General features: G+C 46.0%; 1 protein-coding gene across 4 annotated transcripts in view; it reads right to left on the reverse strand.

The window, feature by feature from the left end:
* Positions 1-15,662, reverse strand: part of IFFO1 (intermediate filament family orphan 1) — a 264,382-nt gene that overhangs the window by 119,544 nt on the left and 129,176 nt on the right. For all 4 annotated transcript variants that reach the window (XM_069650681.1, XM_069650677.1, XM_069650678.1 and 1 more), the window contains one exon: positions 7,201-7,341. In XM_069650681.1, coding sequence (XP_069506782.1) covers positions 7,201-7,341 — 141 coding nt within the window. The remainder of the gene's footprint in view (positions 1-7,200; positions 7,342-15,662) is intronic.

Raw genomic sequence — 15,662 nt, forward strand, 5'->3', positions numbered from 1 at the left:
ACCAGAAACACCACAGAGGATCTTCCTTTCAACCAAACTCTGGAAATCTATGCCCAAACACCTGTGCACACTGTAAGACTACATGACCTTCAGAAAACCATGGCAAGCCTGGCCTTTCAACTATCATCCGAATGAGACCAGCACTAAAACCTCAGCCAGCAGATGCTCAAGCGCCGCAACATTCAACCAGAAGGAACCTCCCATCCCTGGTTATACGAACATACCACAAACCCAAACAAGACTCATCAGCAAAGGATCACTGGAGAACGGACTCAGTCGGGTTGGACTCTATGCAAGAAATATAATCCAGTGAACACTGCTGCAAACATGTACTGGACCTGAACATAACACATCAGCAAGGAAGTATGGGAAATCAGACTCATCAGCCAATCTGCCCACACAGCTAAGCCGGAACATCAAGAACCTCTACCACAACCATATACTGAAACCACGCGGGACCAGACATCTCAAGCGACATCGGCACAAAACCATAACAAAACTCTAACCAGCAGGTGCACATGTCTGGTTAACACTGACCAGATGGAACTCGATCTGCCAACATCATACAAAACCAACACTGACCTCACCAGCAAAGGACTTTGAGAGGTCGGGTCAGTTTCCATGCCACGTTTCAAGTGGACTATGAACACAAGCAAAAATATACCACTTGCTACCCAACTTCCCTACACACTGTCAGAGGGATGAGAAAACTTGTAAGTGTTTGTTATATACACTTAACTGCATAAATCACATGGACATAGGTATCAGCAACAAAGACAATTTTAATACATCTTTAAATTGTTAAAAAAAGACCATCTGTCAAATTCATCTACCGATGATCTGGCTAAAAGACAAAATACAAATACATAAATACTCATGGGTCAGCGTTTTCTAACATCTTTAAGAAATGTGGTCAAGATCTCAGTCTTGTCTGTTTGTTACGGTGTATTGGAAACAGCCAATTGCAACGATTAAACTTAGCTATTATCTAGTTTGGCAATTGTGATGTTAGTATCAAAGTGATTATTTTGAAAAACATGACATCCTTTCTAATATCATCACGTTTCAAGTGGAGTCAGACCAACACAGTTATGAGCATGCAACAGGCTGGTGCACAAGGCTTCAGCTCAACAGCACAGGTTTTGGAAGTGTTTGTGTCGATCTCTCTGCACACCTTTTATCTAAAAAGCAAGACAGAACGAAACTTGGCCAACATTGGTCACAATGGTATACATTGTTTATATCGAATCCTTTATATAGAATGAACATATATCTAATATTTTATATTGAATGCATTTAGGGATGGGTAAAGGGTTAAATATGTTTGGGAAACGGTTGGGGTGGGTTTTTAGGGGTGGGAAACAGAGGTTTGGAGGGACCCGCCCAAGAAAATACATAAATAAACAAGTGCATTCACTATAAAATATTAGAGATATGTTCATTCAATATAAAATATTTCAGTATAAAGACATGCAACCGGCTACAACCAAATCCTCAAAAAACACTGGCTGAACTATACTGAACCAAAAAATGCCCCCTCTACTAACCATTCTCTCCCCTCTAACTTTCCTTTCTCACATCCTTACTTGTCCATCTTACACTACATCCACAATGTACCCTTGTGCATGGCAGCAGGGTGCCTCCTTATGCACTGCACCAATGATATGATATGATAGGGTATTTATAATGCGCTTAATACCTAGAGGTTTCTAAGCGCGGACCCGGGGATCGAACCTGTGCTGCTCCGTGTCGTCTTGCTTCCAAAGCGAGCACGTTGCCCCTGAGCTATCCTCCAGAGCCCAATGGAGCAAAGCCACTGCTCACCTCTCTAACCCTATTCCAGGCCACTATCCACGTAGAATCACACAATCAGAATGTGGGAACTTCCGTCCTGCACTCATGAAATCTACAGGACTTCCACCTGCCTTTCCTTCTATCCCACTAACAACACCATCCCCCCTCCTCTTTTCTTGCACAACCAAAGCAGCTAAAATGGTAAGGATGTGCTATGCAAGACCACTTTACATTACATAACTGATTATGCCTCGAAATGGCTTGAACCTTTATTTCTCCAGGAGATCATCAGAGCATACAAACTTACAGCCTTTCAAGAACTCTTCAATAAAGAAGAGTATAACAAACACAGCCTCAAACAATGGCATCAAATTTCCCTCAAATGCTGGGGTCACCTACTTCAAACAATATGGAATAACTCATCACTTGGCGTCATCGTACCACCCGAGAGGGAATGGTGAAGCTGAAAGAAACAACCGCTCATGAAGGAAACATTACAATTGACCAGACTGAACAAAGATGCTCAGGAAAGCAAGAAGCCACCGTTCACCCAATACAAGACATGCACCAAAGTACCATCACATATCAAAGTAAGAGAGAAGGTGAGATCTAGAAACATTGGGAAGCAGCTTTCATTGGTAGACGTGCCACCACTCCACATTCCAATCCTAGAAAAGGGTCTGGGGAAGGTTTAAGTCCAACAAAGTCCAAAGGAGCTGTGCATTAACACATTCTGCCATGGAACGTCCAAAAAGTTGTAACCAACTCTATCCATTCAGGAAAAGGAGCTAAGTGCAACAACAGCAGACACAAACTCATGACCACCCACAGCTGTGACTTCTTCAATGGTTTTGTGGAGAACAAAGGAAGACCAAACAGAGAGAATCGTTGAAATGCCATGCAGAACAAAGACCCCGAGCCGCAAGAGTCCCAAACCTTTTCGGTATGCATCACCAAACAATGGGAAGACGCAAGCCACAAAGCCCATGGCCACAAATACGGGGTACACACTCCCAAGAGGCTGTAGAGATGCAATGAGCCATGAAGTGCCTCCAGAGGGAGAAGACTACAAAAAACACCACAACATTGACTTTGAACCGTATTGGACGTGTTTGGATCCCACAAAGGGACATGGTGTAATAACCTCCCTACCTTGTTCCTCCCCTCCCGGTGTTCCGCCCTGTCCCTCTTCTTGCTCAATATGGTCGACTTGAGCTGCACACCCTGCGGGCAAAGCATTGTGCAAGCAACTGGCACAGAACAAGTACGGGAACAAAAGAGTGCAAAGCTGTGTCGAAGTGCCGTTCGGCACTGCCAGTCTAGTGGATGCCCAATATATGTCAAACTAAATAAATGAGTTACTAGCATCATGTGACTACTGCATCTTTATTCCACTGCAGGGTCTACTGTTGCACACTGGGGGGTCATATAACAGGCAGGGAGCGCATGGCCTTATGCTATGTATTAATTATAAACCTTCCAGCCATCATCCCTTTTGTTTTCCTACAGTCACCAGAGTGTAACGAGTATGCCCAAACGTGGGTCCCGTGCCTGCTGGGCCTAGAGACCCAAGCTACTCCTCACTGATGAACCCCAACAAGGCCGAAACATGTCTGGGGATGCTTGTGGTCTCGTGCAGAAGGGATGTGATCTAGCAGTTCAGGCTGGACTGCTCCTTTTGGGGTGGGACCAAGCCTGATTTGCATATGGTCTTTCCCCTTCTGTAATGGCTTGGGAGGCGAAGAACGATGATCTGGAGGGTTGCCCAGAGCAATGCCAGTGGTTAGGATTCATTCTAAACCTTCCAGCCATCACCTCTTTGTTTTTGCTTTGTCACCCTGAGTGGGACCGGTATGTCCAGACGTGGGTCCCGTGCCTGCTGGGCCTAGAGACCCAAGCTACTCCTCACTGATGAGGCCCAACAAGGCTGAAACATGTCTGGGGATGCTTGTGGTCTCGTGCAGAAGGGATGTGATCTAGTAGTTTGGGATGAACTGCCCCATTGGTGGGGGGGCAAGGTGATTTGCATATGGTCTTTCCCCTTTTGAAATGGCTTGGCAGGCAAAGAACGATGGCCTGGAGGTTTGCCCAGAGCAATGCCAGTGGTTAAGATTCATTCTAAAGCTTCCAGCCATCACCTCTTTTGTTTTGCTTTAGGATTTTATGTGCCATTATGTGAATTTATGTTATGTGCTATTATTTACGTACATGTTTCCTGTTTCTATGTGCACTTTTGTATCATTCTGAGAGCTTATATTTCTAAATTGGCTGCTAATCCATGGCTACTCTGTCTAGCGGAGCTGATCACACTTAAGGGGGCCAACACCCTGCTTAGAGTAGGGACGGGCAACCTCGGGTACTCCACAGAGTCTCCAGAGAGAGTGCTTCAAACACCTGAGCAGCTGTAAGACTTTATAGTAAACCATAAATATAACATTTGATTGGCTAAAAGCTGCTGATAGGTTTCTTGAAAGCAGCCATATTGGTTTCATCCAGGAGAGTCACATCATTCAAAACAATAGGTTTGGCTCAAAGCTGCCTCATTTTGGAATCAGACCATGGACTCACTGTGAAACACAGCTCCGCCTGCACACTCCAATCATGCACTATAATATATCCAGTAGCCCTCAAGCAGCTCTCCCAGTGCACCTTAATCATGACTTATAGCGCCACCTACTGTTCCATTAAAATAACCCACAACAAACTGCTGCCAATGAACATTATATCTGGCATATGGTGGCCCCATAGTTATCCCAGCACTGGACCCTCATTCATCTCTGCCAACACATATATGTATACCCTGTACCAATCCAATAACGGAAACCAGACACAAATCTGTCAATGCACATCATTTCTGCTCTCCAGTACCATTTGTTTCACTATTGGGTGGCAGATATGCAACTTTACTAGGGCACCTCGACTGAGACCTGCAGCACCCCCATTCTGTTGCAGTACTGAAACCCATAGACAACCAGAGGCGTAGACAGGGTAGGGCCTGAGCGGACATGGCCCACCCAAAATCTGTAGATGCCCACTGAGCAGCGCTGTGTGGGCATTTACAGATGTTAATGTCACCGCTGTGGGTCCAACTACATTAGCTTCAGGCCCCACTTGTTAGACAATCCTGGCTACGCCTCTGTAGACAACGCTGCCAACTCATCACAATCCTGACTCGAGGCTTCACCTGTCCCACTCCTGAGACCCACATTGCACTCTGGCAACACACCTCATCCCTGCTCTGCTGCACCGAGTGTTCAAGTACTGTGGCCCGCATGCACAACTTGGCTGATGCATCTCATTGCATCTGGATCCTGACCTGTTTTCTGCACTAGTGTTGCCCACCCGTGGCAATGTTAATCCATCTGCCAGGGTTGTCCAACTCCAGATCTCGAGGGCCGGCTCCATGATGGGTTTTCTGGATACCCCTCATTAATATTCATGAGATAAATTTGTATACAATGATACTAAATGTATGCACATTTTTTCTCATGAATATTTAATGAGCGATATCCAGAAAACCATCAGGATTCCGGCCCTTGATGCCCGGAGTAGGGACAACCATGATCTAGACTGACAGCATCCCTAGTATTCCAGAATCGTTACCCAAATAGAACTCCTTCAAGACACCTCAATTCAGACCTGCAGCTCCCCCTGCTGTCCCAGTTCGGTATGTCCGTAAAAGCATCTGCCACGACTTTTCAGCCATGTTTTTCTGTTACCCTATGTCCCTGCATTCTGACGTGCAGACAAGTTTCCCCTTGTCAATCTTTCTCTCTGCCCCTTCAACAATCTGGTTGACCTTATGTCCCGCCCTGTTTCGCCTCATGCCCACCCCATCATGTCTGTGAATGTTTGCAGAGCTCCTTGTGCCAGAGGCGTAGCCAGGATTGTCTAACAGGTGGAGCCTGAAGCTAATGTAGTTGGGCCTACCGCAATGCCATTCTGATCTGTAAATGCCTGCACAGCGATGCTCAGTGGGTGTTTACAGATTTAGGTTGGGCCTTGCCCATTCAGACCCTACCCTGTCTACGCCTCTGCCTTGTGCTCCCGTGTGTATTTGCGTCATAGTCTCTCTGCCCAGTTCTTGCTCCCTATGCCTTTGCCACTGTAGCTCCATGTGTGCTGTACACCGCTTGCTTTCACCTGTCTTTCACTGTCCTGTCCCTCCCCACACCCTGTATTGTTGGGCTATTAGGGGGCGATTAAGCGCCACCTATAATCCAATACTATTGCATTGGGGTACGGGTAGGAGGGGGAGGACATGTGAGGAGGGACACACATCTTGTGGGTGTTGTTTGGCTAGTTGCCCACCGATTGACTGCCCCAGGCAATGCTAATCCCTATGGCCATTCCCAACCATGACCTGCCCTCCCCACCGAAGCACATCCTCCTGTGACCTATTTGAGTTCCCTCTATGAAGTGAGATCATCAAACTTTAGCCTGTCATTTCAAAGCAGCCTGCTAGGGGTTACTGGCTTAATTACAGCTGTACATGGCTACTGGTGTACTAAAAATGTCTTAAACAAACGTGCCTTCAGCCACTTGATTTATATCTCTTCCAGGCACCAAGGTCTTGTTAAAGACAAGCAATGATAAAGCCAACAGCTTTGGCTAGAGGTATTAGATGGGAATTTGCCAGGTATGCCAGCATATGCCCAGGTCATCACTCTATTTTCCAGCTTTTGTGAGCTATAGGCCTGCTAGTACCATTACATCAATGCCTAGAAAATGCCTGTCCCATACCTACAGAAAAACTCAAACTGCTAGCTTTACCAATGCTTGTTCCCGCATGTACCCAACTTGGCTCTTCCTCTCGGGCCTCTGGCCGACCCTCTTTGCTCCTGTGCTTCTGCCAAGCTGCCCGCCTTTGTACCCATGTGTGTCTGTGAACCCTCTGGCCCCCCTCATCCTCACGCGCCTCTCTGCACACGTGTCCTTCGAGTCTCTCTCTAGTCGTCTTTATTTCTGTGTTCTGGGATATCCTCTGGTTCTACCTTGTCGGTGTGACCCTGTTTTGCCCCACACTGATGGCCCGACGCCTACTCCTCTAGGTATCGCCCGGCTCCCATTCATTGTCCCTCATCTCTCTGCTTGTCTCTACCTATTGTGTCAATCCCAGCCCTTCCCTCTCTCTGCACAGTATCCCTACCCCGGCGTTGCCTCCACCCATGTCACTTTATTCCTGCCTCTCCCGGCTTGTTGTCCTTGTCTGTGCATATGTCAGCAGCTGTGACTCTGCCCCCAATGTTGCTGGGTCCCTCTACGCCCTACGGCCTCCTTCTAACCCAGTATCTCTTTCAGCTCCCCTGTCCCTATACCCAGGGGTCGGTGCATCTCTCTCGCTCCCTCTACTTTGTCTTCATGTCCCTCTCCTCCACTGTGTCCCTGACTCCCCCTCGTCCTCACCTGGAACATTTTGATCATGTCTTCGCAGTTGCGCTGCTGCGCCACGTCGCAGAGCTTGGCGGTGATGTCGATGCGTCGACAGATGTCCATGTCCACCTTCATGGCTTTCTCCTGGATCTTGGTGTCAAGGTCGGAGAGATTCTGGTGTGAACAAAGAGTGAGGTGGATTAGAGAGGAAGACGCAAATTGAAAAACAGCCCGTCAGTTCAAGTATGGCCACCACTTTATCCTCTATCATCCGCAAACCCAAACACTACAAGAACGCTAACTCCCCAACCATAACCCTACGAGCATAAATCCTCCATCACGCCCACTCCTATCCCATAAAATTCCTAAAAATAACGCCTCAATTGTACCACAAGCAAATCCCATATCACCTAAAACAAACCCTCAACCCTAACCCTGACAATACCCCCTCGACCCAACAACAAGCACATCACCCTATTTCACCTATCAATTCCCCTATCACCTAGAACAAACCCCTAACCCTAGAACAAACCCCTTACCCTAGAACAGACCCCAAAACCTAGAACAAACCCCTTACCCTAGAACAAACCCCTTACCCTAGAACAAACCCCTAACCCTAGAACAAACCCCTTACCCTAGAACAAACCCCTAAACCTAGAACAGACCCCTAAACCTAGAAAAGACCCCTAACCCTAGAACAAACCCCTTACCCTAGAACACCCCCTAACCCTAGAACAAACCCCTAACCCTAGAACAAACCCCTTACCCTAGAACAAACCCCTAAACCTAGAACAGACCCCTAACCCTAGAACAAACCCCTTACCCTAGAACAAACCCTAAACCTAGAACAGACCCCTAACCCTAGAACAAACCCCTAACCCTAGAACAAACCCCTTACCCTAGAACAAACCCCTAAACCTAACCCTAGAACAAACCTCTAACCCTAGAACAAACCCCTAACTCTAGAACAAACCCCTAACCCTAGAACAAACCCCTTACCCTAGAACAACCCCCTAAACCTAGAACAGACCCCTAACCCTAGAACAAACCCCTTACCCTAGAACAAACCCTAAACCTAGAACAGACCCCTAACCCTAGAACAAACCCCTAACCCTAGAACAAACCCCTTACCCTAGAACAAACCCCTAAACCTAACCCTAGAACAAACCTCTAACCCTAGAACAAACCCCTAACTCTAGAACAAACCCCTAACCCTAGAACAAACCCCTTACCCTAGAACAACCCCCTAAACCTAGAACAGACCCCTAACCCTAGAACAAACCCCTTACCCTAGAACAAACCCCTAAACCTAGAACAGACCCCTAACCCTAGAACAAACCCCTTACCCTAGAACAAACCCCTAAACCTAGAACAGACCCCTAACCCTAGAACAAACCCCTAACCCTAGAACAAACCCCTTACCCTAGAACAAACCCCTAACCCTAGAACAAACCCCTAAACATAACCCTAGAACAACCATCTAACCCTAGAACAAACCCCTTACCCTAGAACAAACCCCTAACCCTAGAACAAACCCCTAAACCTAACCCTAGAACAAACCCCTAACCCTAGAACAAACCCCTAACCCTAGAACACACCTCTAACCCTAGAACAAACCCCTAACCCTAGAACAAAACCCTAACCCTAGAACAGACCCCTAAACCAAACCCTAGAACAAACCCCTTACCCTAACCCTAGAACAAACCTATAACCCTAGAACAAACCCCTAACCCTAGAACAAACCCCTAAACCTAACCATAGAACAAACCTCCAACCCTAGAACAAACCCTAACCCTAGAACAAACCCCTAAACCTAGAACAAACCCCTAACCCTAGAACAAACCCCTAAACCTAACCCTAGAACAAACCTCTAACTCTAGAACAAACCCCTAACCCTAGAACAAACCCCTAAACCTAGAACAAAACCCTAACCCTAGAACAAACCCATAAACCTAACCCAAGAACAAACCTCTAACTCTAGAACATACTCCTAACCCTAGAAGAAACCCCTAACCCTAGAACAAACCCCTAACCCTAGAACAAACCCCTAAACCTAACCCTAGAACAAACCCCTAACCCTAGAACAAACCCCTAAACCTAGCCCTAGAACAAACCCCTAACCATAGAACAAACCCCTAAACCTAACCCTAGAACAAACATCTAACCCTAGAACAAACCCCTAAACCTAGAACAAACCCCTAACCCTAGAACAAACCCCTAACCCTAGAACAAACCCCTAAACCTAGAACAAACCCCTAACCCTAGAACAAACCCCTAAACCTAACCCTAGAACAAACCTCTAACCCTAGAACAAACCCCTAACCCTAGAACAAACCCCTAAACCTAACCCTAGAACAAACCTCTAACCCTAGAACAAACCCCTAACCCTAACACTAGAACAAACCCCTAACCCTAGAACAAACCCCTAACCCTAGAACAAACCCCTAACCCTAGAACAAGCCCCTAAACCTAGAACAAACCCCTAACCCTAGAACAAACCCCTTACCCAAGAACAAACCCCTAAACCTAACCCTAGAACAAACCCCTAACCCTAGAACAAACCCCTTACCCTAGAACAAACCCCTAAACCTAGAACAAACCACTTACCCTAGAACAAACCACTTACCCTAGAACAAACCCCTTACCCTAGAACAAACCCCTAAACATAACCCTAGAACAAACTCCTAACCCTAGAACAAACCCTAACCCTAGACCAAACCCCTAAACCTAGAACAAACCCCTAAACCTAACCCTAGAACAAACCCCTAACCCTAGAACAAACCCCTTACCCTAGAACAAACCCCTAAACCTAGAACAAACCACTTACCCTAGAACAAACCACTTACCCTAGAACAAACCCCTTACCCTAGAACAAACCCCTAAACATAACCCTAGAACAAACCCCTAACCCTAGAACAAACCCCTAACCCTAGACCAAACCCCTAAACCTAACCGTAGAACAAACCTCTAACCCTAGAACAAACCCCTAACCCTAACACTAGAACAAACCCCTAACCCTAGAACAAACCCAGTACCCTAGAACAAGCCCCTAACCCTAGAACAAACCCCTAAACCTAACCCTAGAACAAACCCCTAACCCTAGAACAAACACCTTACCCTAGAACAAACCCCTTACCCTAGAACAAACCCCTAAACATAACCCTAGAACAAACCCCTAACCCTAGAACAAACCCCTAACCCTAGAACAAACCCCTAAACGTAACCCTAGAACAAACCCCTAACCCTAGAACAAACCCCTTACCCTAGAACAAACCCCTTACCCTAGAACAAACGCCTAACCCTAGACCAAACCCCTAAACCTAACCCTAGAACAAACCCCTAACCCTAGAACAAACCCCTAAAACTAGAACAAACCCCTAACCCTAGAACAAACTCCTAACCCTAGAACAAACCCCTAACCCTAGAACAAACCCCTAACCCTAGAACAAACCCCTAAACCTAACCCTAGAACAAACCTCTAACCCTAGAACAAACCCCTAACCCTAGAACAAACCCCTAACCCTAGAAAAAACCCCTAAACCTAACCCTAGAACAAACCTCTAACTCTAGAACAAACCCCTAACCCTAGGACAAACCCCTAACCCTAGAACAAACCCCTAAAACTAACCCTAGAACAAACCCTAAATCTAACCCTAGAACAAACCCCCAACCCTAGAACAAACCCCTAACCCTAGAACAAACCCCTAACCCTAGAACAAACCCCTAAACCTAACCCTAGAACAAACCCCTAAACCTAACCCTAGAACAAACCCCTAACCCTAGAACAAACCTCTAACCCTAGAACAAACCCCCAACCCTAGAACAAACCCCTAAACCTAACCCTAGAACAAACCCCTAAACCTAACCCTAGAACAAACCTCTAAACCTAGAAAAAAACCCTAACCCTAGAACAAACCCCTAACCCTAGAACAAACCCCTAAACCTAACCCTAGAACAAACCCCTAACCCTAGAACAAACCCCTAAACCTAGAACAAACCCCTAACCCTAGAACAAACCCCTAAACCTAACCCTAGAACAACCCCCTAACCCTAGAAAAAAACCCTAAACCTAACCCTAGAACAAACCTCTAACCCTAGAACAAACCCCTAACCCTAGAAAAAACCCCTAAACCTAACCCTAGAACAAACCTCTAACCCTAGAACAACCCCCTAACCCTAGAACAAACCCCTAAACCCTAGAACAAACCCCTAACCCTAGAACAAATCCCTAAACCTAACCCTAGAACAAACCCCTAACCCTAGAACAACCCCCTAACCCTAGAACAAACCCCTAAACCTAACCCTAGAACAAACCTCTAACCCTAGAACAAACCCCTAACCCTAACACTAGAACAAACCCCTAACCGTAGAACAAACCCCTTACCCTAGAACAAACCCCTAACCCTAGAACAAATCCCTAAACCTAACCCTAGAACAAACCCCTAATCCTAGAGCAAACCCCTAACCCTAGAAGAAACCCCTAACCCTAGAAGAAACCCCTAACCCGAGAACAAACCTCTAAACCTAACCCTAGAACAAACCTCTAACCCTAGAACAAACCCCTAATCCTAGAACAAACACCTAACCCTAGAACAAACCCCTAAACCTAACCCTAGAACAAACCCCTAACCCTAGAACAAACCCCTAATCCTAGAACAAACCCCTAAACCTAACCCTAGAACAAACCCCTAACCCTAGAACAAACCCCTAAACCTAACCCTAGAATAAACCCCTAACCCTAGAAGAAACCCCTAACCCGAGAACAAACCCCTAACCCTAGAACAAACCCCTAAACCTAACCCTAGAACAAACCCCTAACCCTAGAACAAACCCCTAAACCTAGGACAAACCCCTAAACCTAACCCTAGAAGAAACCCCTAACCCTAGAACAAACCCCTCAACCTAGAACAAAACCCTAAACCTAACCCTAGAACAAACCCCTAACCCTAGAACAAACCCCTAAACCTAGAACAAACCCCTAAACCTAACCCTAGAACAAACCCCTAACCCTAGAACAAACCCCTAAACCTAACCCTAGAACAACCCCTAACGCTAGAACAAACCCCTAAACCTAACCCTAGAACAAACCCCTAACCCTAGAACAAACCCCTGAACCTAGAACAAACCCCTAAACCTAACCCTAGAACAAACCCCTAAACCTAACCCTAGAACAAACCCCTAACGCTAGAACAAACCCCTAAACCTAACCCTAGAACAAACCCCTAACCCTAGAACAAACCCCTGAACCTAGAACAAACCCCTAAACCTAACCCTAGAACAAACCTCTAACCCTAGAACAAACCCCTAATCCTAGAACAAACCGCTAACCCTAGAACAAACCCCTAAACCTAACCCTAGAACAAACCCCTAACCCTAGAACAAACCCCTAATCCTAGAACAAACCCCTAACCCTAGAACAAACCCCTAAACCTAACCCTAGAACAAACCCCTAACCCTAGAACAAACCCCTAATCCTAGAACAAACCCCTAATCCTAGAACAAACCCCTAACCCTAGAACAAACCCCTAAGCCTAACCCTAGAACAAACCCCTAACCCTAGAACAAACCCCTAATCCTAGAACAAACCCCTAACCCTAGGACAAACCCCTAACCCTAACCCTAGAACAAACCCCTAACCCTAGAACAACCCCCTAGCCCTAGAACAAACCCCTAAACCTAACCCTAGAACAAACCCCTAAACCTAACCCTAGAACAAACCCCTAATCCTAGAACAAACCCCTAACCCTAGAACAAACCCCTAACCCTAGAACAAACCCCTTACCCTAGAACAAACCTCTAACCCTAGAACAAACCCCTTACCCTAGAACAAACCCCTAATCCTAGAACAAACCTCTAACCCTAAAACAAACCCCTAACCCTAGAACAAACCCCTTATCCTAGAACAAACCTCTAACCCTAGAACAAACCCCTAACTCTAGAACAAACCCCTACCCCTAGAACAAACCCCTAAACCTAACCCTAGAACAAACCCTTAACCCTAGAACAAACCCCTAACCCTAGAACAAACCCCTAAACCTAACCCTAGAACAAACCCCTAACCCTAGAACAAACCCCTAATCCTAGAACAAACCCCTAACCCTAGAACAAACTCCTTACCCTGGAACAAACCCCTAACCCTAGAACAAACCCCTTACCCTAGAACAACCCCCTAATCCTAGAACAAACCCCTAATCCTAGAACAAACCCCTTACCCTAGAACAAACCCCTAACCCTAGAGCAAACCCCTAAACCTAACCCTAGAACAAACCTCTAACCCTAGAACAAACCCCTAACCCTAGAACAAACCCCTAAACCTAACCCTAGGACAAACCTCTAACCCTAGAACAAACCCCTAACCCTAACACTAGAACAAACCCCTAACCCTAGAACAAACCCCTAAGCCTAACCCTAGAACAAACCTCTAACCCTAGAACAAACCCCTAATCCTAGAACAAACCCCTAACCCTAGAACAAACCCCTAACCCTAGAACAAACCCCTAACCCTAACACTAGAACAAACCCCTAACCCTAGAACAAACCCCTAACCCTAGAACAAACCCCTAACCCTAGAGCAAACCCCTAACCCTAACACTAGAACAAACCCCTAACCCTAGAACAAACCCCTAAACCTAACCCTAGAACAAACCCCTAACCCTAGAACAAACCTCTAACCCTAGAACAAACCCCTAATCCTAGAACAAACCCCTAACCCTAGAACAAACCCCTAACCCTAGAACAAACCCCTAACCTTAACACTAGAACAAACTCCTAACCCTAGAACAAACCCCTAAACCTAACCCTAGAACAAACCCCTAACCCTAGAACAAACCCCTAATCCTAACCCTAGAACAAACCCCTAACCCTAGAAGAAACCTCTATCCCTAGAACAAACCCCTAAGCCTAGAACAAACCCCTAACCCTAGAAGAAACCTCTATCCCTAGAACAAACCCCTAACCCTAGAAGAAACCTCTATCCCTAGAACAAACCCCTAACCCTAGAACAAACCCCTAATCCTAGAACAAACCCCTAAACCTAACCCTAGAACAAACCCCTAACCCTAGAACAAACCCCTAAACCTAACCCTAGAACAAACCCCTAACCCTAGAACAAACCCCTAACCCTAGAACAAACCCCTAAACCTAACCCTAGAACAAACCTCTAACCCTAGAACAAACCCCTAATCCTAGAACAAACCCCTAACCCTAGAACAAACCCCTAACCCTAGAACAAACCTCTAACCCTAGAACAAAACCCTAATCCTAACCCTAGAACAAACCCCTAACCCTAGAAGAAACCTCTATCCCTAGAACAAACCCCTAATCCTAACCCTAGAACAAACCCATAACCCTAGAACAAACCTCGAACCCTAGAACAAACCCCTAACCCTAGAAGAAACCCCTAACCCTAGAAGAAACCCCTAACCCTAGAACAAACCCCTAAACCTAACCCTAGAACAAACCCCTAAACCTAGAACAAACACCTAACCCTAGAACAAACCCCTAATCCTAGAACAAACCCCTAACCCTAGAAGAAACCTCTATCCCTAGAACAAACCCCTAACCCTAGAACAAACCTCTAACCCTAGAAGAAACCTCTAACCCTAGAAGAAACCCCTAACCCTAGACCAAACCCCTAAACCTAACCCTAGAACAAACCCCTAACCCTAGAACAAACCCCTAAACCTAACCCTAGAACAAACCCCTAATCCTAGAACAAACCCCTAACCCTAACACTAGAACAAACCCCAAACCTTAGAACAAACCCCTAAACCTAACCCTAGAACAAACCCCTAACCCTAGAACAAACCCCTAACCCTAACACTAGAACAAACCCCTAACCCTAGAACAAACCCCTAAACCTAACCCTCGAACAAACCCCTAACCCTAGAACAAACCCCTAACCCTGACCCTGCCATAATTCTAGCCATAATCGTCACCTAATCCTAAACTAAAACATATTACTAACACCTAACACTCTGCCTACCAACCCTAACCCTACGCGCATATTGTCACTTCAAAGGCAACCATTACACATCCCTTAATTGCTGCTATCGCATCTAACCCCAAGTCAGCACATAATCCCAACACTAACCTCCAGCCTACACTAACCGCCAAATTAAAACACATAACTAGCAGACCCCTCAAAAACACCTACAACTAAAGTGATTGCTCCCACCACACGGAACCTTAATCATCTGCCTTGACCCTAACCCAACAACCAGTCAACATCTCTACCTTATTCGGACACCTGTTGTATATTTTTCAATCATACCTACATCTAACCCTAAACCAAATATAAAACCCCAATGACACAATACTTAACGCTGCAAATATTCCATCTTCATATCCCAATTTATCCTAATCCCATCCCTGCCCCTAATTCTAAGACTGCCCTATCACTAATCCTACCACTGAGACTTCCCTAAACCTTCAACCAGCACGTAACCTCCCATCAAACCTAATCCTAACCGAAACACAACATTCTAACAATACCA

The sequence above is a fragment of the Ambystoma mexicanum genome, chromosome 3p (assembly GCF_040938575.1).
Source record: "Ambystoma mexicanum isolate Mex_15411 chromosome 3p, UKY_AmexF1_1, whole genome shotgun sequence".
NCBI lineage: Eukaryota > Metazoa > Chordata > Amphibia > Caudata > Ambystomatidae > Ambystoma > Ambystoma mexicanum.